Source organism: Myxocyprinus asiaticus, chromosome 37, assembly GCF_019703515.2.
Source record: "Myxocyprinus asiaticus isolate MX2 ecotype Aquarium Trade chromosome 37, UBuf_Myxa_2, whole genome shotgun sequence".
Taxonomy (NCBI): Eukaryota; Metazoa; Chordata; class Actinopteri; order Cypriniformes; family Catostomidae; genus Myxocyprinus; species Myxocyprinus asiaticus.
The window spans coordinates 21,794,007-21,817,614 of NC_059380.1; the positions used below are offsets into that span (position 1 = coordinate 21,794,007).

A 23,608-nucleotide genomic window follows, 5' to 3' on the forward strand; every position below is an offset into this window, starting at 1 on the left:
TAATGATCCATTAACATGTCAACTACCAGCTGATATGATTAATTACACATGCATTAGGCTTGAGTTCTTGTTGCTTTCTTAATGGCATACTTTCTGCTGTTGAATATGTGATGTGAGATATAAAGATAGGTGCACGCGGTCCTGACCATGATTCCCTTCTGAGTGCTGCAATTGTTGTCTTCCAGTGTTATTGCAGATGGGAATTGAAATCTTCTGTTTTGATCTCACCTGCTGAAAAAAAAGCCAGAGCTGGTTTGGCTGTCTTAGCTGGTCTCCCAGGCTGCTCTGTTAGCTGGTTTTAGAGAGGATTTAAGGTTAGGAGTCCAGTTAACCTAGCTGTTAAACCAGTGGAGCACCAGCTTGGTCAGGCTGGGAGACCAGGTAGACCAGTTTAAACCAGCTAAGACCAGCAAACCAGGCTGATTTAAGCTACTGTTTCAGCAGTGTTGTGAAAGACCAACTCTTTTTTTCTTCTCTGAATTTGTAATGAAGTTTACTTTACTGTATCACTCTTGACCTTGATTCCATCACTAGCTGCCTCAAATTATTTATTACAGAAGTTATTACAGGTGAGCATTATCGTCTCCTGAGGTTGCACTTTTGTTTTGTCTTGCACTTTAAACTGTACTAATCTTGACATAATTAACATCCAAGACAGAGCTGGAGTTGATTTGAATAGCACAAGGGTCCGCAAGACAAATAGACTAGAGCTTGTGCACTCATTCAGAACGTGTTGCATGTAGACCCACCCTGCCGCCTGCATTTTAATGCGTTCCAGTCCCAAAGAGGAATTGCCAGTTCGTCAATACTACATTTGCTCCATGATTTTTAAAACTTGAACAAGTCGCCTTGTGCAAACACAATGTTTTCTTCAGGCAAGGTTTAGGGGCCTTAATGATAGATAATTCTCTGGTTTATTTATTATTTCTGGTATTCATTTATTATTTCTATTTTAAACCCTTATTGACCTTGGAGTACTGAGCTGCAAACAAACATTATGGACACAGATTAAGTCTTCTATAATACAAAAGCTAAATTAATTCAGCGGCGATGGCTAATTGGCTCCTGTTTGAATTGAGAGGCAGTTCAATATGTTTGCACAGGAAGACAAAGAGAGAGAAACACTCTGCCAATCTCCACAGTACACTTCCCTGTAAGCCAAAACAGGATGTGCCTGATTGGTTTATAATTAGCAGGTCAAAGGGCCCTACCATGCTTTGAAGTTCTGGAGAGCCGTTGTCTGCAGGTCCTTTAGCGGCAGGGAGCCCTTTGAGAAGCTATCAGTCATAGGAAAACGTATTCTTAGACACTTACCTTGACCCTGACGGGACTGCGAGCCGAAAAGACTTAAAGACCTCATGTGGTTTGGAGAAGGGGCTAGTTGTAGTCATTTTGAGAGATTTAAAGCAATTGCTCCCTTGAAGATCAGCAGGAGTCCCAGATTCAAAGCCTCACTGAAGGCAGACAGCTTTGTTTTGGTGTTGTCCATAGCATCTCAGCTCTCGGCAGGGTTACCTTGCACGTTTTCTTTTAAAAAAAAAAGAACATGAGAAGCCATATTGGGCCTCCCCCGAGGCGATGATGCTTGTTTTTTCCCTTCGTCCTCCATTTGATGTGTGGAGAATTACAGTCTGTCCTCAGGAGGAGATTCTAGATAAATCCATTTATTTACCACAGGCTATATTGGCGTAGTTAATGTTGATACTGTGGATAGCCTCTCACAGCTGTGTTACAAGGACAACGGGTCCTTCCTCCAAACAAAAAATGAATTTTTAAAACTATTTGAAGTTCTTATTTCTATTATTATTTCGACTTTCCTGCATTCACATTTAGACTATCAGCATAAGGTCTAGTCCACTTCGCTGCTTATTCTGACCAAGAACCGGCAACTTAGACTGGAAGAAGCAATTTGATCAGCATGTACTGTAAAATGACTAGCCACAGTTTTTTGTTTTATGTGTCTTTTAGGAACAGGTTTATGTGAAATTGATGGCAATGAAAAAAAAACTAATTTAAAATCTCAGTCTCAATTTTGCTATTGTTAAACTTGTTTTTTTTTTTTTTTTAAATGATGCACAATCACATGAGATGAAGACTAGTCATATCAGTCTTAGAGAAAAAGTTACTTTATTCTACATATAGTGCTGGACGCACATTCATAAACATGGCATGTTTAGATCTTATGACCAGCATAATATTACTTGCCTCATATTAATAAACCCTTGGCATTGGATGTTTTCACTCTTGGAATAAATTAATCATGGCTGACTGCAAATAGTGCATTTTTGCAATGGTATCGGTAACAGAGAAGTTCTGATTTTGTGTGATGTTGCATCTACGCTGCTAAGTGTCAGCGCAACATAAACAAATATTACTGTGTGCACCCTTAAAAGATTTGATCACACTAACCTTGCAAATGTTTGCAAATTTTTGTTCATTGTTGCAACCCAGTATCTTGTTAGGACTACTTTGTTTCCTGTCACATTGAATCCCGGAAGTTGCGAATTAATTCAGGCAATATGATTGGAGCTTGCAATTTTGCATGTGCTTGCAAGTTTTGTGTGCAAAATGCATTAGACGGACTGTGGGCGTGCCATCTGAGGCTGAAACTAATAAAGTTATGACATCAAAAACTGCACCTAGGATTAGAATAAACATTCCCATTCTCATGACTTCAGGACTCATAGAGCAAAGCGAACAAGATGACAAGGTAGAGGAAGAAAGCTGATTGTAGATCAAGGCCCGTCATCTCTGTGGAGCAGAAGAGCTAATATATGAATTGGATTTTAGTCTGTGAAATGCCAGTCATAATGTTCTTCAAAACCACCCCAGAAACAACATCTACATGAGAATCTATGCAAGTCACCCATAGTGAATGCCGTTCATCCAAAGTGGCTTGCAGTAACTAATTTCAAGCACGGTCCCACAGGAGCTGCCTGTGGTTAAGTGTCTTGCTAAAGGGCACAATCATTATAGAGCTGGATTGTGATCACAGTAACTTTCCAGTTCCACCCCCTACCTCGGATTGAACCAGTATCCTTTATGTTAGCAGCCCAAAGCCTTATCTTTTAGGCTACAACAAATTGTGTTCCTAATACTGTACATCACAAATCTATTTTTTTTCATTGTAGCTATTTATAGCAGTAGCTTTTGAAGATTTGTCCTTGTTAGGCAGACATTCTGCTACACAGAAAGAACACAGACGTCACTGTTAGAGAGTGCACCATCTGCAAAGTATCACATTCTACTTTAAATGTTGAATTTGCATAAAATATCTGACAAACAGCTTAAAATTCACAACGCTCTGAATCATAATCTAAATAGTTTTAGCAAAAGCTAAACTTACTGCAGATCAGTAAACCTTTTTTAAAAGACTTAGAATACATGATGATTTGTGAACAAATCATTCTGTTGAGACAACATGATCACACAGGCACTCAACATGTTGCTACCGAATGTTCCGGAACGCTGACATCAACCTTTTCTGTGAAAAGATAATGTGTTGCGCAAACAGCCTCTAAAGACAACTCTGAGAAACTTCAAGTGCTGTGTGAACAAGGAGCTGTTCACATCGAATGTGTTTTGCGTCCTCTCACGCTTTTTATCAGTCATTTACCATGTAAACATTGACTAGATGGATGTCATTTGACAACTGCGTCACGTTGCACTGTGTTTTGGCATCTCTCACTGGAGCGCTGCATTTTTAGACGCCAAGTCAAGTAACAAAGAACTTAAACTGTTAAAAACGCGTCTCGAGACACCTGCGTTCTGCTCTGTTTGTTGCACTGCATCTTGCATTTTAACGCGAGAACTCTTACTTTTAACTCTGACCATTTACTGTCTTTAAGAAATGCTTTAGCCAATAGTTCAATGAATGCTACACATATCCTAGAAAAAAAAAATGCTTCTCTCAAAGTCACCAGAATTGAACGGTTTGGGTGTCTCACCTGGGGAGCATGCCGCTATACCCTGCTAGGTATTTTGTCAGATTTCTGTACGTACCCTCAGATGAAATGCTACAGGCTCCCACGCCTCACATTGCCAGTCACAAATGCTTTGGAAGAGAGCTCCATCTGTGTCTGGATTAGTTATTATGCATAATAAATGCTGCTCTGTAGTGTGCTTGACAAGCACTGCTTGTGTGAAATGCAGTTTTGTAAAAACAACAACAACAACAACTCTGTAGCAAACAACCCTTTTCACACATACAGCATTTCCAGAAAATGTACTGCATTTTTAAGGTTAGAGGTTGTGTGTGAACACAACCTTTTTGAAAATACTGGTAAATTTTGCTCTAGCAATTTCCCTTAATGAGAAATTGTAACAAAAATTTCAGTATTGGTGTTATGTGTGAACAGCACATGCCAGTAAAGGGAACCCAACAATTTTCCTGTAATTTGCCTGGTTGCATGTCAAATCAAAATCAAATCAAATCACTTTATTGTCACACAGCCATATACACAAGTGCAATGGTGTGTGAAATTCTTGGGTGCAGTTCCGATCAACATAGCAGTCGTGACAGTGATGAGACAGTATCAATTTACAATAACATCAAATTAACACAGCACAATTTAAACATCTGATATACACATAATTACACTCAACAATATACAAATAATAACATACACTGTACAGTATACAATACGCACTATATAGATACACATTATTCAATAAAAATAAAAATAAAAATATATAAAAAAGTATATATAGTAGTATATATAGAATGTAGAGTATTGTACTGTATTGACATTCAGGCTGTCGGTTGATAGTCAGTTGTTAAGAGAGAATATAATATAATAATAATATAATTTATGACAGTCAGGTGTGAGATATAAGAGTAAGGGTAATAAAGTGCAGTGCTGATGTATTTTGATCGTGGGAGATCAAGAGTTCAGAAGTCTGAATGCTTGGGGGAAGAAGCTGTCATGGAGTCGGCTGGTGCGGGTCCTGATGCTGTGATACCGCCTACCTGATGGTAGCAGTGAGAACAGCCCATGGCTCGGGTGGCTGGAGTCTCTGATGATCCTCCGAGCTTTTTTCACACACCGCCTTGTATATATTTCCTGGAGGGAGGGAAGCTCACCTCCGATGATGTGTCTGGCAGTTCGCACCACCCTTTGCAGTGCTTTGCAGTTGTGGGCAGTGCTATTGCTGTACCAGGCAGAGATGCAGCCAGTCAGGATGCTCTCTACAGTGCAGGTGTAGAACCGTGTGAGGATGTGGCGGTTCATTCCAAACTTCCTCAGCCGTCTCAGGAAGAAGAGGCGCTTATGAGCCTTCTTCACAACGACTTCAGTGTGGATGGACCATGTGAGTTCCTTAGTGATGTGGACACCCAGGAACTTGAAGCTGCTGACTCTCTCCACCGGTGCTCCATTGATGGTGATGGGACTGTGTTCTCTGTCTTTTCTTCTGAAGTCCACCACAAGCTCCTTTGTCTTACTGACGTTGAGGGAGAGGTTGTGCTCCTGACACCAGTGTGTCAGAGTGTGCACCTCCTCTCTGTAGGCTGTTTCATCATTGTCAGTGATCAGACCTACCACCGTCATGTCATCAGCAAACTTAATGATGGCATTGGAGCTATGTGTTGCCACACAGTCATGTGTGTATAAGGAATACAGTAGTGGGCTGAGAACACAGCCCTGTGGGGCTCCAGTGTTGAGGGTCAGTGATGAGGAGATGTTGCTGCCTATTCTAACCACCTGGCGTCTGCTTGACAGGAAGTCCAGGATCCAGCTGCACAGCGAGCTGTTTAAGCCCAGAGCCCTGAGTTTCTCATTTAGCTTGGAGGGCACTATGGTGTTGAATGCTGAGCTGTAGTCTACAAACAGCATTCTCACATAAGTATTCTTTTTTTCCAGGTGGGAGAGAGCAGTGTGTATTGTAGATGCAATGGCATCATCAGTGGAGTGGTTGTTGCGGTACGCAAACTGCAATGGGTCAAGAGAGAGGGGCAGCACAGAGCAGATGTAATCTCTGATTAGTCTCTCAAAGCATTTGCTGATGATGGGGGTCAGAGCAACAGGACGCCAGTCATTTAAGCAAGTTATTTTTGATTGTTTTGGAACAGGCACAATGGTGGATGTTTTAAAGCATGTGGGGACTACAGACAAAGAGAGGGAAAAGTTGAAAATGTCCGTAAAAACACCAGCCAGCTGGTTCGTGCACGCTCTGAATGCCGTCTGGACCTGCGGCTTTGCGGATATTCACCCGTCGGAAGGATCAGGTTACATCTGCTACAGAGACGGAGAGTGAACTAACCTCTGTAGCTTCAGCCACGAGAGCTCTTTCCGCGAGGGCGGTGTTATTTCCCTCAAAACGAGCATAAAAATATTTAGCTCATCCGGGAGAGAGGCAGCGGTGTTCATGGCGGAGTTTTTATTCCCTTTAAAGTCCGTGATGATGTTAATTCCCTGCCACGTACTTCTAGAGTTGGTGGTGTTAAACTGTCCTTCAATCTTGCTCCTGTACTGGCGTTTTGCGGTTCTGATAGTTTTTCGGAGGGCATAACTGGCTTGTTTATGCTCCCCGCATTCCCGGAATTAAAAGCGGAGGTCCGCACATTAAGTGCCGCGCGAACATCGTTATTTATCCATGGTTTCTGATTCGGATAGATCTGTATTGTTCTGGTCAGAACCACGTCCTCCACGCACTTTTTGATGAAACATTACGCTATCAGCGTAAAGCTCGATGTCGTCATCAGAGGCGGACCGGAACATCTCCCAGTCCGTGTGATCAAAACAGTCTTGTAGCGTAGAATCTGATTGGTCCGACCAGCACTGGATCGTTCTGAGGGTGGGTGCTTCCTGTTTTAGTTTCTGCCTGCATGTGTGGGGGCCCTTGGGATTGCTATAGCCCCAGGGCCCTGTGTGTTCTTAATCTGGGCCTGCTGATGGTGTGTTCCAGACAACTGGGAACTCTGAATTTTCCCCACCTCCTACTTGGACACAGTGGCTGAAACGCCACCCGAAGTTGGACATCCGACATGTGAAGACGGTTAGATCGATTAACCCTGACTTCAGCGAGTAATGTCTTTTAACGTCATTTCCAAGATGGCGGTGAACAACATGCATAAACCGGAGATGGGTTTTGTGAAACATAAAAACAAACTTTTATGAATTTTCACTGCACAAAATGAACTGTAGGAACATGCAATATACAATAAATATACAAGAAGGTTAGGGTTATATGTCATCATTTGCCTGTGCAAAACTCGCCGCCAAAAAAAAAAGGTGTGTTTTTTTGTGCATCTCTATGCAATTGCTAAGGTGTTGTGGGTAGTTGCTAGGTGGTTGTTTATTAATCAGAAGAGCTCACCCCCAATTCTCTATGATATTCCGGTCCCTAGATATGGCTTGGGTGCCTCCAGTATAGGTCTATGGAATGTTTTAGCCGTTTATCATCAAAAAAAAAAAAAAAATCATAAGTCTGATCACTAAGAAAAGTCACACAATTCGATGTATCTTTCATGTCCTCACTGAAGTTGAAATATTTTAAATATTTGGGGTTTGTTCCCTTACCCTATAGAGCATTAGTAATAGAGATTCTTGCCTTGGCAAACACTACTATTGATTAAGTAATGCTGTTTAATAGCATTAAGCAGCTGGAAGGTTAACCATGATATTGTGTTTTGATTACATTTATTCATCTATTTTACAAGGGTTAAGCATGAAACTCCATTATTGTAAATTCTGCTCCATTGCATTCTGATTGAACAATGCCCTTTTGTGCCTTTGTGCGTTTGCATGTATTTGCGTGTGTGTGGGCCGCTTATGTGTGCACTGCTGTTTGTGTATGTGTTGTGTTGTAAAGGTGACCTGACACAAAGCTTACCCTTCTCTCATTATTGCAATAATTTTCTCTTTTCATATATCTGAATAAATGATATGCATTTGAGTTGAACCCGCTGGTGGTTTAGCATTTAGCATCTAGGAACGTCTATCACCCTCCTACATCTAATGGCAAACACACAAACACACACATGTGACTCAGACTATTAGCTTTTATAGAACACTGCAAGGTGTTTAACTTATTAATAGAGATGACAATTTTTTTTGGCTTGGATTGAAAATATATTTTGAGTAGATAAAATAGATCAAATATTATTTTTAATAATTAGATATTTATGAAAAAAGCTGTTTCATTGCAATGTACATGACAGATCTGTCGTTACTTTGGACTTTGTTGAAATAAAAAAGGAATGGAGTGTTTGTGGAAACCTGTTTCTGTTTGTTTTTACACACTTAACCTTTACGATATTTGTACACAAAAATGGATTAAAAATGCTAGATTGATTATATCATATAGTAAATTTATATGCATTTTAATCAAAAATGTATCTGAATTCAACATGCAACACAGTGATGTCGTGACAAAATCGTAGCACCTCTGTTATAATTGTTATAATTACACAGTGCATACTATCATACACAGTACTTTAAAAAGGCACTGAGCAGTATACAGTATATACTGTGCAGCATGCTGTAAGCAACATGCTAATATTCCATTCCGAACATAGCCCCTACCTTCAAAAAATTTAAAAACCAAAAACTGAAAATAATTCTATACAAAACCACATTTATTACTTATTACATCTTTTCATCATGCAACCTACTTCAGGCATTGCAATTCAAGGTCACATGACCGAAACATTGTAATACTGTAAGTTCTAAATATTGATTGTTCTTGCAAGTATTGGTAGTGTGTGGGACTTTTTCTTTTCTCTTCCATGGTCACATTTACCTTCGCATGGCAAAATTCTGCAGATCGTTAATTTTGCACGATAGACTTCCAGTGGTGAAGAATTTCTCCTTGTGGATTTCAGGTTTGGTGAACTTTGACACTTTTTGACTTCACTCTCAAAGAGTATAAAGTGCAGCATTAAAAAGAGGCTGCTTGACAATTAGTTTTTGCAACTATCAACTACCAGATTATTCATTTATTGTTTATACAAAACAATGTTGATATAATGATGTATCCTTATTTCTCTGTTAAGACTGACAGGTTTTTCATTCGGTTCTCAGTGTAATGTTAGTTGTACTCTCTCTCTCTCTCTTTCTCTCTCTCTGTCACTCAAATGGAAGATGTGTCACTTTCTGTCACCCCACCTTCTGCTTGTATACAAACAGACTATAGACAGCTTCCAATAGCGAGAGGATAAGATACTCACGACCCTGTTATGTTAATCTCCCTCTCTCTCTCTGTTGTTTACTTTCATTTGAGAACATGTACTCAGAAATTGCCCAGATATTTATGTCATTAATCACTGCCTGCAAGACACGTTGTTGCGGATGGAGGCATTAAACTTGGCCCGTAGGCTTGTGAATTCTCTGGCGTGTGGCATGTGATCTGTGATCAGAAGCTATGGAGGTGTTTGAGACTGAATTAGATCAAAGTGGGCCATGCTGTAAGCTTCGTGTAAGGATTACAGAGGCGAGAAAAATGCAGCAGGCATAATATTGACAATGCTGATGGAAAAGTGGGGAATAACAAGCCGATGTGTTTTATTTTAAGAGCTTTGGACTGCAGGGTGTAGCAAGATGTATATATAATGCTTCTGATCTTTCACAAAGATGTAGAATTCCGCCCTTGTTGTTGTTATTTTTGTTTCAATTGTTCTGCCTTAGGCATGTACGTAGTACCTACCTTTCAAGCTTTTGGATATAATCGTTCACATTAAAATGCTTTTAGTTTTAATGGAAGTGCCAATACGTTTGGCGAATTTGACTATCAAGTCAGTTGTTTAATTTTTTTTAGAGTCAAATCAAAATTGACCTTCCTGCTCTGATGTGAATTATTGAGATGGCGGGCATTTCATTTTCATAGGGGGGCACATTTTATGATCTGAGACACAGAGATAGACCGAAACAATGTCCACACCACAATACAAGGCAACTAAGTCAGTAGTTATACTCGAAATAGACCAAGTTTTAAAATAAAACATCTCATAACACCAAAACACCATACAAACAAAATAGTCCAGCCTACAACAATTGTGTTAAATTAATAAATTAATAAATTACACTTACAATCCATTTGCATTTATGCAACATATAAGCCTATACAGTTGTAAACATGTATCGCCACATTAAAAGCTCCTCAATTCCAGCAGCACAATAATAAAACAGCTACAACCATGAAACACCAAAAAACAACACCAGTTACAACACCAATATTGTTAGTATTCACAATAGCATGCCCTCCTGCTGCTGTGTTGATGCCTGTGTCTCGTTAGGCCCATTCTCTCTTCTACTTATGTCTCCACTCTGATTCGCACTCTGTTGATATTGTTCGAAGTTGATGATGACTCTTTAAACCACTTTCTTTCATCCATGCTGCTAATACTCAGAATTCCAGCACTGGCAAAATTAGATTTTGAGACTGCAGCTTGCACAGGAATTACGTATTACTGAAGGTTACGAGTGGAAATAAAAAGATTGTTAGGCCTGCTGTTGTTGATTATGCTTGGGTACTAGCTATTGGCTGCTGCATTCAAATAATTAACGAGTTAGGTCTGTGCAAGGTTTGGGGACTATTTGGGGATGCTATTAATTGTCATTTATAAGTAATTTGGGGTTATAATTCTGTTTCAAGTTCCATTTAGTGTTTAATATGCAGTTTATGTGATATTAAATCAGGAGATCAGTGTTCCTTTGAGTTAGGTTTGATCCTGTTGCTGTTCACTGATCAGCAGTATACAATTACTAGCACGTTCAAGCAAAAAGAGGAAATGGTTTACAGAGTATAATTTACAGTATATTACTTGCTTTAGGGGGTCACAGTGTGTCATTGGGGCCTAATGCCCACCCTTGCGATGGGCCTGGATGTGAACGATTCCTGTGTATTTTATTCCAAAGGAAAAAATCATAATCTCTTATCAAACTGTAATAACTTTCTCCGCCTCTAAAAGATTTTACGTTTTGGCTAACATCATCAAGCTCTCTTATTTTTCAACCCCTCTCTGACAATATCCTGTTTCACTCAGAAATGCATCACATTACAAAAGTTAAAAGGGACAGTTCACCAAAAATGAAATTTCTCTCATCATTTACTCACCCTTTTGCCATCCCAGATGTGTAAGACTTTCTTTCTTCAGCAGAACACAAATGAAGATTTTTAGAAAAATATTTCTAAAAACAACGCAAGTGAATGGTGATCAGACCTTTGTAGCTCCTAAAATCACATAAAGGAAACATAAAACTAATCCATAAGACTCCAGTGGTTAAATCCATATCTTCAGAAGCGAAATAATAGGTGTGGGTTAGAAACAGATCAATATTTAAGTCCTTTTTTACTCTAAATCTCCACTTTAACTTTCACTTTCAGATGTGAAAGTGAAACTAAACAGGCACCTCATGTGCTTTTCAGATGTGAAACTGGAAGTGGAGATTTAGAGTAAAAAAAGGACTTAAATTTTGATCTGTTTCTCACCCACACCTGTTATATCACTTCTGAAGATATGGATTTAACCACTGGAGTCTTATGGATTACTTCTGTTTTCTTTATGTGATTTTTGGAGCTACAAAGGTCTGATCACCATTCACTTGCATTGTATGAACCTACAGAGCTGAGATATTCTTCTAAAAATCTTTGTTTGTGTGATTCTGAAGAACGAAGTCATACACATCTGGGATGGCATGAGGGTGAGTAAAAGATGAGTTTTCATTTTTGGGTGAACTATTCCTTTAATGGTAAAATCCATGTTTGTATGCAAAAAATTTGATGTTGTTTTATTATTTCTTCCTTTTCTAACTCCGACACTCAGTGTGAGTCTCCGTTGTTTCTCCATTGTTAAATCTATGTCTGCTAATGGCAAAATACTGATTAATATATGCCAACTAGAATATTGTTGATCTTTGTTGTCTTTGAGAGTTTTTGTGGGAAAAGGTATTGACAAGACAAAATAACAGGCAAGCGCTGCCAATTTAGACTGCCTTTTAGCCCTTGGAGTATTGAGCGCATTTATTAGCCCTGATCTGCTGCCAAAGATCCCATCAAAATGACAAGAGGATGGACGGAGCTCACCGTTGGACTCACGGACTCGAAACATGACACACGAGTGCCAGACTGAACACGCTTAGGAGATTACATGATGAAACGGATTAAAGGCCATGAGATAATGCGATATTAGCTTTGATAATTGACTATGTGTGTTTTGTCTGTGACAATATAAGAATTACAATCTGACTTGCTACAAGGTCTCAGACTAAGAAGGTTCACACTAGGGCTGGGCGATATATTGAATATTTAGGAATAATCAGTATTATTTTGCTTTATAATATTTTCTTGTGCTTTGTAATTATGCGATTCACAAAGACCATGCCAGTAGGTCAGTATCACACCCGCTCCTTGTATCACAACTGACTAGTATGAGAGTGCTAAAACAGATACAGTATGTAGTAGCATCTCTGATTTAAACCTTGGTAGCAAAAGTGCAGATACTGTTGTGTTGATTTGTTTTTCTGAATCTGTCCAGTGATTCGTTTGTATCATCATGAATGGAATTTTAAATGTATTTTAATTTGTTTTAGTAAAAAAAAAAAAAAAAAAATATATATATATATATATATATATATATATATATATATATATATATATATATATACTAGGGCCCACGGGCCAACATTGACCTTTGATTTGGCCCGCCTTGACGTATATGACAAGAGTGGAAAAATACTGAATCAATAAACTTGTTTTTGTATCAAACTGTACTTCAAAAAGCTCACACTTCCGACACTACTGACAACTGCACGAGAGAGAAAGAGAGAGACAGAGCGGATTTACTCGTGCAGCTGTCAGTAGTGTCAGAAGTGTGAGCACACACAATGAGAAAGTGCTTTGTTGCATAGATACTGAACTTAAGATGTTACAGATGTTTAAACCTGTTAATTCAACGTTTCGTAAGCGAGCGACGCGATAAAACTATTTAGTTCCTGTTTATAATCAACAAAGCTGTAAACATTGCAAGCGCGTGAGTCTTTCATATCGTGGTGCTCCCTCATTATTCAGAATGCAGCACATTTGCAAGAAAGGCAGAAACAGCAAAAATGCTTTGCATATTGTACCAGCTGCATGATGAAGAGAGACACTTAAACACCTGTTACATCTCTCATCTCCATCTCTAGTTCCATCCAGGGTCGGAAATTAACGGAGGCTCAGGGCAAAAAACAAAACAAATCCCCTGCAATCTGACATAGTTCCAAGTTAATATATCCATCGCGTTCTTCATTTGAATTTTTGCTGAACATTATTTGTTTCGTGCCGTCCGTTGTGCAGATGTTGCTGATTCAGTGGTGCACATTCAAATGCTACAATGTAGTTAAAAATAATATTAACAGAAATAATATCTGGATGTGTTAAATAGCCATGATGTTAAATAAAACATTATTAATGATACAATAATAATTTTACAGAACATTAACCACTTTTTGTGTATGAATCATATCTCTGACTAATGTTCATTGTTTTATTAAATTGACTTGGAGCAGTTGCTAAGTCTTTTTATATAAGCTCCTCATTCCAAATCTATAGAAATGCTGTCATCTACTCCTCTGTGTCGAGGGGATTTTTTGTTTTGTAGGCTGTTGGTTTAGTAGCCAAAATATTTGAAAATATGTGAATGAGAAAAATAAATTGTTTCAGTAACAATGCACGTTATGCAATGTAGAGATCATGCAATTTTTTAATTATTGAAACATGCCATTTTAAAATTGAATTAATTGTTTAAATTAAATTATTTGACATAAAAAGAGTCATAAGGCTAGAAAAAAATTACCTTTGTAAAGGTAAAAAAAATGCCCCCCATATTAGCCGTGTAAGGGGGGGAATCTCCGAGTTTCAGAAATGAATTTCAGGCCCTGAGTTTGTTATAATGCAATGTTCTATTTTTGGCCCACAGCCCTCAATCAAGTTTGATTTTTAGCCCTTCGTAGGAAAAAGTTTGGGCACCTCTGCTCTAGCGGTTTATGCTGAGAAGCGCAGCAATATGAAATAATTTATCATTACAATTCAACTAGCAAAGTTTGTCAAAATGATCGCTTGCCAAATGTTGGCTATAGATGCAGTACACTTGAAACACGTCACAGAACAAAGAAATAATTAGCAATCTATCTGAATCATCATGGCAAAATGAGCGGCGGACGTTTGATTCTTTTATATATGATTTGAAATGAAGCGCCCGTAACTGTCACGTAACTAACGCTTTTTTATGGGTAAAAAGAAAAGTTCATCAACATGCGCACGCCGAGGCCAGTTATGGTCTTAAGCCAGAGTATACCTGAATGATGGAAGAAGCTGAGCTACAATTACACTGTGTACAATCAAAAGCTAAGAAAATATTGACATTGACATTTTAATCTGCATCGTCCTGAAATAATTCACACATTCTCTCTGTCTCTTTCTCACAGATGCAGATCTTCATGTATAACTCAGACGACTTTGACAGTCTTAACACAGCCATACGGGAGAAGCGAGTAATTGCGGCCATGGCTGTCTTCTTTCAGGTGAGAGTTCACGCTTTTACAGACTGTCTTCATGTTCTGCAGCTGAGCTTTGTCAGTGCTAAGTGCCTAGCATTAAAACACATTGATTTTGTAAGGAGGTTTTCCTTCGTCCCATTAAGTTTAGTGATACTGCAGTCTCACACTCACAGACAACACATAACCGCTGTTTTTCAATATGGAAACAAACACTCCCATTGTATAGTGTTCCTTTGTTAACCCTACTGTGATAATCACAAAACAGCAATTTAAGACTCACTGTCTTGTTTCTCAGAAATTGTGTGCATGTTTGTGTGTGTGCGCACGTTTGTACAGTATGCTCATTTTGCACGTTTTGAAAAATCACACTTCTGTCAGTGCAGTCAAGCTGCAATAACCAAGAGTTAAAAAGTTAAAAAACGTAAAAAAAGAATAAAAAAAAAAAAATCACGAGAAAAATAAGTGTTGGTGTGTGTGTGTGTGTGTGCACGCACGCCACCCGTCTGTGTGTGCATTTGAGTATATTTTGCAGGCTTCTCTCATTTCCTTGAAGCTTTTTACAGACAGTAACTACTTCAGAATTGATCTATGAAAAGAGATCATTTTGTTTTATCATTGAAAAAGTAATTTATCATTTGCACCAGAGACTAAAAATGGTTCAAGTAACAACAATGAAAACTTTTTGCAGAATTTTAACCAAAAAAGGGAACAAAGTCATTTTCAATTGTTCTGTAATGAAAACGTGTTCATGTTGCCTGAAAAGCATGTGCTTTGACCCTGAAGGAAACTTTTTTCCCCCTAATTGCCTGTTGTGGATGTTGCATCTTGTGAATGAAGACCATTTTAACAACTATGTATAAATACTACATATACATGCACAGCTAATTCAGATATAAGGAAAACATTATGAGAGGTAAAAATTATATTTCTCAGTTGTTTTCAAGTCTTCACTGAATTATTGTTAGATATGATGCATTAATACAGATTTGATGCTGCGGATTTTGACTGAGAAGCAGATCTGTAATAAAAATTGTACTTGAATTAACTGTATGCTTGTTATGATTTCTGTGCTGATAAATTCACCGCACAGAAAAAATATAATGGCACATTTTCACTTGTTTTGGTGAAGCAAGTGGTTTGTTTTGGGCTTATGTTTTCATACCAGGTTGCTTGTTTCTTTTGCAAGATCTGGAAACACTGCAAGTGGTATTTCACTCACCCCATGGCACAGATTACTCTAATTTTAAAAAGAACATTATTAACCATTCTATTATTTCATTCTAACTGGTAACCATTCAGAAAGGAGGCTGTGGGACTTCCGAACCGTAACGGAAAAATACTGGTTTTGCTCAGAACAAACCGAAATGAAACAGATTTTGTTTTTAGTCCCTGATTTGCACACATATTTATGCAAAGTGATTTACATTGACCCTTTTTTAAGCACTGGCTAATTAATATAGCATCCTCTTGTGTCTGGCTGACTCCCCTTCTACCAGTAATGCTGGGGCTTTGTTCAAAATTAAATACTGACATACTTTTTACTGAATACTGAGCAATATAGACTGTTCTTATTAAAAAAAAAAAAAAACCTTGTTGCCACATGACTGGCATCCAGTTATCATCTTGGGGGAAATAAGTAATTTTTCATTTTAATCCAAGTTTGTGTAAAGTTTTTGAAAATACAAACATACATAGAGTATATATGATTTACAAAGAATACATGATTATAAAGATAATTGATTTAAATGTAATATTATTGTTAAAATACATATGAAAGGTTTTAAAAACTGTATTGTAGTTATTCCACTCTCCTTCATTTTCTTTCTTTCTTTGAAGAACACATTTTCAACAGAGGAATTCCGCATCCATCACCCCCAAAGCTCAGAAAAATAATCAATAAGTGACAAGACAAGAATTCAACTCAGTTTGTGAGTTTGAAGCATGTGTCCTCCTGCTCTATATCTCTTTTTATTTGGGACCCAGAGAAATCAGGCTTTTTTCTTTATTGCCTGATCGTTTAGTTTATCTCTCCCTGATTAAGGGAGATCACAATAGTAACATTTATCATTATATATTAATAGACTTATTTACAAGCCACATATCCACAGACTCAGTACACAGAATGTTAACCACAACTATTAGCTATTAGCACGTGGCAAACACTCTTTTCATGACACATTTAATCACAGGTAAGGTTTGTTAGTGGTCCAAGACACTAAATCATTTAGGGTTGTATATAATTTATTGTTGGTTAAGTTATTGTCATTGGCTGCTTTCATAGCTTTCAGGTAATTGCATTTCTCATTTGCTTTTATTCGTTTTAAGTTTTTTTTTTTTTTTTTTTTTTTTTTTTATAGAAACAGTCTGAGCAGGTCAAGGATGCTGTATTAAAGAAAAACTCACTCACTCAAAGACAATAAATGAGGTTTTATATTTTCCATCTGCTAAAACGTACTTTGAACTTAATTGATTTGCATGGCTATTTTTACTTGTGAGATGGAATAGAGCTCTTAAAAGGAGGTGAAAGCAGTTTGTTGCCATTTATTTTTCCTCAGGGGTTGTTCTTCAAGGAAGTCCAGGTGTTTGTGGGTTGTGGGTGACCTCTAGCATCTGTTGTATGAGCTTGTTTGTAGAATGATGCTTTCACTCAAATTCCAATCTATATGAATGCTAATTAGAGCAGCAGGAACAAATTTATAGTGATCTGCCTCACTGTCTACTGCCTATATGGGCAGCTGTCTTCTAAGCCTCCTTTTGAAAAGACCAACATCACCAGTAGACGTTATGTTTTGGATGCTGGTGTTCCCCCAGTCTTCTTAACTAGAACAACCATGCTAGTTGCACCAAAGACATCTTGCTGGTGCAAACCAGAAATAATCAGCATGAACCAGCGTGGAACAGCATGGAAATTCATACTGGTCTGAGCTGGTCTTTTTAGTAGACAGCATCCTAACCAAAATGGAACCTCATAATTAACTGATTTAAGATGCACTTCATGGGCCATGACACAGTTACTCACGCACACCACATAAATAGTGTTCCTCATTTGAAACGCACAAGACATTCGGCTAGCATTTACAGTTGAATGCAATAGTCTGAAGTTAGCATGTTGCTAAGCTGACAACTCAATACTTTAATAAGCACAAAAAAATATATAGCACACTCAAATATTAGGGAAATAATTCATTTTAATTTTATGGAACTACTTTTACAGCAATTATCATGCAAAATAGAAATATATTTCTTACCAGCATAGTGCCATGGTACTCAGCAGGTGGCCCATCAAACCATCTTTTTGTTGCCCGTGTGATGTTGTCATCACGTAAAATTATTGAATGTGTATGGATTTTTAGGTGTCACTTTTCTAGAGCATTTACGGTAATTCTCAGTTTTGATAAACTGCTGAACCATTAAAGAGGATAAGAAACGGCAAACAGATACAAATAATGAATTAAACAACAAACTCTCATTCACTTTAAACATGCATGCGCTGAGTCTCTGTTCCACACCAGCAATATATGATTATTATTAGTGGTCGACTGATATATCGCTGAGGCCGATAAATCGGCCTATATTCTGACTTTTTAAATTATCGTCATCGGGCCTTTAATTTTCCCGTTTGGCTGATTTGTTTCTTGAGGGCGCTGAGAATCGCCTGCTTGCATGTGAAGTGACTGAGACATGTAAATGACCAGTCATGGTTCATTTTGTTGTTACGTGCCATTGTGTTACTACAATAATAGACCGGTGTGCAACAAAGTGTCATTTAAACGGTCCACATGTCAGAGTTGTGGCAGACGCGTTTGAGCTCATAATGTTAATGTGCTCTTCTGTTTCTTTCTCCCTCTCTCTCCTCAACAGTTTCCTGTAACTTTTAACTAGAGCCCGACCGATATGGGATTTTTGAGACCAATACCGATTTTAGAGGGGGAAAATTCACTGATTACTGATATGGTGGCTGATATAGTTAATTTTTGAGCTGGAATGAAAACAGACCTTTTCTATATGGATTGTTCACCGATTGTGCACCGATATGACCATGCAAAGGTACTCAGAAGACTGCTTTCTTAAACAAGAAGAATATTTGACATTATTATTATACATTGTCAACAAATTCTAGAAATGAACACTGAGAAAATAAAGAATAAATAAAAATACAATAAATAGCTAAATAAACATCAGTACTGTATGTTCAGTATCAGTCAGTTGCTGACCATTTAAATAAAGAATAAAAAAAATACAATAAATAGCAAAATAAACATCAGTACTGTATGTTCAGTATCAGTCAGTTGCTGACCATTTAAATAAAGAAAAAAAAAATACAATAAATAGCAAAATAAACATCAGTACTATTTAGTATGTCAATTGCTGACCATTTAAATAAACAATAAATAAATCAAAATCAGTACTGAATGTTCAGTATCAGTCCATTTTTGACCATTAAAATAAAGAATAAATTCAAATTAAATAAATAGCTAAATAAACATCAGTACTGTATGTTTAGTATCAGTCCAATGCTGACCATTAAAATTAAGAATAAATAAAAATAAAATACATAGCTAAATAAACATCAGTACTGTTTAGTATTAATCAAATGCTAACTATTTTAATACTGCCAGTCAGTTAGGGGCAGGTTGTAAAACAAGAACCATTTACACCTGCCGAGTCAAGAGGTAAACATTAGCAGCGGTGTTACACTGTATTCTGCTATACAAGTTCAGGGGAAACTTTCAACGGTGGAAAACCAGACTTTTAAATATTACATTTTGTAAATGCAATGACTGGAATTGTTCGGTTGAAGGGGGTACCAATCTGTGAATCCTGAACAAAACAGTTTACACATTAGCTTCCACTCAGCTGACAAGCAATTAAAGTAGCTATGTGGTTAGCTAGTTAGCTATAAGCTCGTTGTCACAGAGAGTAAAAGATGGACCAGCATTGTGTCTCACCAACTAGGTAACAACGTAGCATGAAATCAACACTCAACAGACACAATCCACCACCGCACCGTTACTGCTGAGCTGCAAAAAAGGTGCTCTGGTGTTTACCTTTCAATCTGCTACATTACTTATTGCACTGACAAACTATAGCTGGCTAACATAACAAACTGATGTGATAAACATGAGTGACATGGTTGTCAGGGACAGGGTTAATGTTAAATTAGTTATATTGAAAAGGGAAAATGATGGGGTCATTGTTTATTACCTTTCCAGTATGGAAAGTTATTATTTCACAAGCTAGTTAGCAACTTACCGAGAAGACACCGCTTAACTCCGCCCTGTCTGCAGAGCCACCATCAGCTCAGCTCTGTAAATAATGGAGTCGGAGCATGCTCTGCTGGACAAACTACGTTATGACACCAATTCTAAAGCATTGTTTTCTGCATTATATGTTCTGAAAAAAAGTTTTCATATCTGTGCATATCGGTAAACATATACGCCGATATATCGGTGAAAGGCTAATATCGGCACTACATAAACAAATATCATATACCGTCTGCAAATATACGCATATCTCGTTTAAACAGATGTAATAACCCAACCTCACACAATTTGAGCAGATCCAGCATCCTGTGGAGCGCTCATTTATTTACCTCTAAAGCACGTATTCTAACAGTCACTCCTCAACAGTTCCCTGTCACCTTTAACTTTCTTTTCTAATGATAAAAGGCAAATATCAATAAATCTTGTATTATATACTGTTTGCAAATATGCAGATATTTCTTTAAATAGATGTAATTAATCAACCTTACAAAAATCCAGCATTTTCTTCCCATCAAGCGCTCATCTAATATCTTCCTCTGAAGCATGTAATCCATCAGTCAGAATCAAAAACTTCAGGATCAGGATCAAAAGTTCCTCTTATTCACAAATCATGATGGTCACTCCGTGTCAAGCTAAGCAGGCGATCCAGGCCATTTAAACTGTCAGGAGATTGCTGCTGCTCGTGCCGGATCCGCACGAGCGCGTGAGTGCAACTTCAAGGCTGCGTCCGAAACCTGGAAAATGCTGCCTCTGGTATACAGAGGTAGGATGAAAATAAGGTGCTTTTCAAACTGTTTGGAGACCAGTTTCCTTAAGAGTTCCATTCATTCAAAGCTGTCAGTTAAGCCATTAACTGATTAGGCAGCTAGGTAGCAAGTCAGCTGCCTACGTTTTCAGATGCAGCCCAAGGTAAAAGCACTTCACGTGTGCTGTAAGTAAATGTCTTATTCACTATGCACTGCATGTACAATTGGTTTGATTCGGTATTTCTTGAGTAAATGCGATTGTTAATGTGCACATGCCATCCATTGTTGCTGGACTACTGTGTGTACTGTTATGTCCTTCTTCCTAATATATTACATTTCTTCATGTGCAAATAAATTACTAAAATTTGATGTATAAACAGAAATCTGAAGAAACTGCAATCTACCATTTAAAATACAATATTAGTTTTTAGTTTTGTGTGAAATTGAGTAAATATAGTGCTAAATAAGAGTTTATGTATTTTTCTTTAGCAATTTTATGTTTGTTATTTATTATATTAAATTGTGTGATATATCGGCATATACCCTGCTCTCTGGATATCGGCATCGGCCATTAAAAAACCCATATCAGTCGACCACAAAGTTTTATAATAGCGTATCACTTTTTTTTTACGAGAATTTTGCCATACAGGTGCATCTCAATAAATTAGAATGTCGTGGAAAAGTTCATTTATTTCAGTAATTCAACTCAAATTGTGAAACTCGTGTATTAAATAAATTCAATGCACACAGACTGAAGTAGTTTAAGTCTTTGGTTCTTTTAATTGTGATGATTTTGGCTCACATTTAACAAAAACCCACCAATACACTACCTGTATATCTATATATAATGTTTTATTTTATTCTTGTTAATTACATGTGTCCTTGATGTATTAAATAGCACATAGCATAGTCTGCTTGCCTCATTAATATAAAAAATTTAATAAAATATTTTTTTATAAAAAATAAAAATAAAAAAAGACTGTGGCCCTCGAGGCTAAAGGGATCCTGCTTTCCGGCCCCCTTGCTTTCCAAAGTTGAGTACACCTGTCATAGTGCATTCTGCTATTGCCTTCTCTGCGAAGGATGCATGTCATGCTGCCTTATGTTTGTTGGGAGTGCCCCTACTGTATGATGCCTGAAAATGCTGCATTAAAAATACAGCACACGAGGTTTGAGAACACGATGATGGTATCTCTAAGGGTTCTTGTTTATGATCTATGAATTATGACCAATGAATAGGCATGTAGAACATGAATGTGTGTGTGTGTGTGTGTGTGTGTGTGTTTGTTTGTTGGGTTGTAATTGTTGAACTGTTGAGTTCCCTCCATTTTCAGTCTGATGTTGTTAACCTGCGGAAACCTCACTCCACACCCCCCCCCTCCCTTCACAGTCATTTTTCACATGCGCTGGCCTTAGCTGTCCTGAGGCACTCCAGTCCTGTGCTACTAAAATAGGACAAATATGCCATTTGCTGATTTCTTGTTTTTGTTTTTTTTTCTATATTTTCCCCATCTCTGTCACTCTCACCTCTTCCATTACCTTTTCATCCTAGTCTTCCAGCAGAGAAGAAAGTATAAAGATTCTGTTTGTTTGTTTGTTTTTTAGCTAGCAACCTGTCAATATGGCTGTGGTTCTCAATGGGTTTTGCTTAAGGACCCAGATTTTTACTTTGGACATCAAGTAGCAACAAAATTGCTCATCAAAAATTACAGACAGAATGCAATACTTTTGTTTATTCCCTGCCTGTGACCCGTTTAGAACAGACCTGGCACACACCAGTTGAGAACCTAAGCTTTGGAGAACACAGATATATGAGCTCAAACTTTGAGCTTTAGTTTCCTGTGTTTTAAGGGGGACCTCAGCGGACAGGCCCTTGGCCCCTGTCTGAGAGAATTATTGTGGACACTTGTTTTAGTGCAGACGCATGCCGTTCACTCTCAGCACTCACTTCTTGTGTCAGGGCCCTGGAATTCTCTTTCATGCACGAAACAGCACAAGCGTGTTCAAAGAGCTTAGAGTGATGTGTGTGAGAGAGAGAGGATGGCTAAAGGCCAGTGGAAATGCATGAATCCTTTTCCACATCCTCCCTCATGGGAGCGTTGGTTACATCGGCTGACAGTAGTGAGCACTGGCCTCTTCTATGTACAACCAACACACACACACACACACACACACACACACACTGTCAACAATACACCTCGCCCCTTGGGTCCTCTCTATCAAAGTCTGTCTCCTGACTCAACCCTACAGGGGGTTCTTAAAAGCACAAACCTCTTTTTGATTCAACTTTATCCCTGGGAAGTTCAGGAAGTCTGCTTCATACAGTATGTTGTGGATTTTCATATGTTGTGGTCTTTTTTTCTTTCTTTTTTTTCAAGACTGTAAAAAATATTTTCAAACCATTTTATTTTGTGCATAGGCAGTATAGAGCCAGCTATCGGTCTCTCTTTCTGTCTGTGGCTGGCAAGTACACAAACATATGCCCAGAGACATGCACTGCAAAGGTTAATACTGGAGCTACTCTCTTTTGGTTTTTATTGCGTGCAGGACTCTTAGAAGTGTCTGTTTTCAGCAATTCATTCAGTTGCGGTGCATCTGTAACACAGACAGCCTTTCAAACATCTATCTATATATCTGTCTGTCGGTGGGTGGGTGGGTCGGTCGGTCATCCATACTAATTCTTCTCTTTCTTTCTTTCTCTCGTTCAGGTGGGCATGAAGGACAATCCTGCAGCAGATCCAATTATTCATGGTCTAAGAGGAGTGGTGCATCATGGTAAGCAGACAAGCCCTGTAGTGGACATACTGTATGTTAATTCAACAGGAGGTTAAATGTGTAAACTTCCCATCTGTTATTTATACCTAGTTATATGCATTCACAGGGTTTTTCATGGGTAAGAAATTGATCTTTATACTCTGTATAAAGGTTTTTTCTACTCTATAACACATATTGTTTTCCATTCATTAAGCTGTTAATGATTTAAGTAATCTTTAGAAATAACTAAATGCAAACAAGACAAGTTTATTTTCTAATATCAAATTTTTTTTCCGAACAGAACATACAGCACAGTATATTACACAGGAGGAAAACGTCCTGGTTACTTGCGTAACCTCTGTTCCCC

The 23,608-nt window shown here is 38.0% G+C and overlaps 1 protein-coding gene across 1 annotated transcript in view; it reads left to right on the top strand.

Annotated features, from left to right (window-relative positions):
* The window catches only part of LOC127427632 (receptor-type tyrosine-protein phosphatase gamma-like), a 375,831-nt gene that overhangs the window by 240,129 nt on the left and 112,094 nt on the right, over nucleotides 1-23,608 (top strand). The window contains exons 5-6 of the mRNA XM_051675308.1: nucleotides 14,406-14,501; nucleotides 23,196-23,262. Of these exons, the coding sequence (XP_051531268.1) occupies nucleotides 14,406-14,501; nucleotides 23,196-23,262 (163 nt within the window). The remainder of the gene's footprint in view (nucleotides 1-14,405; nucleotides 14,502-23,195; nucleotides 23,263-23,608) is intronic.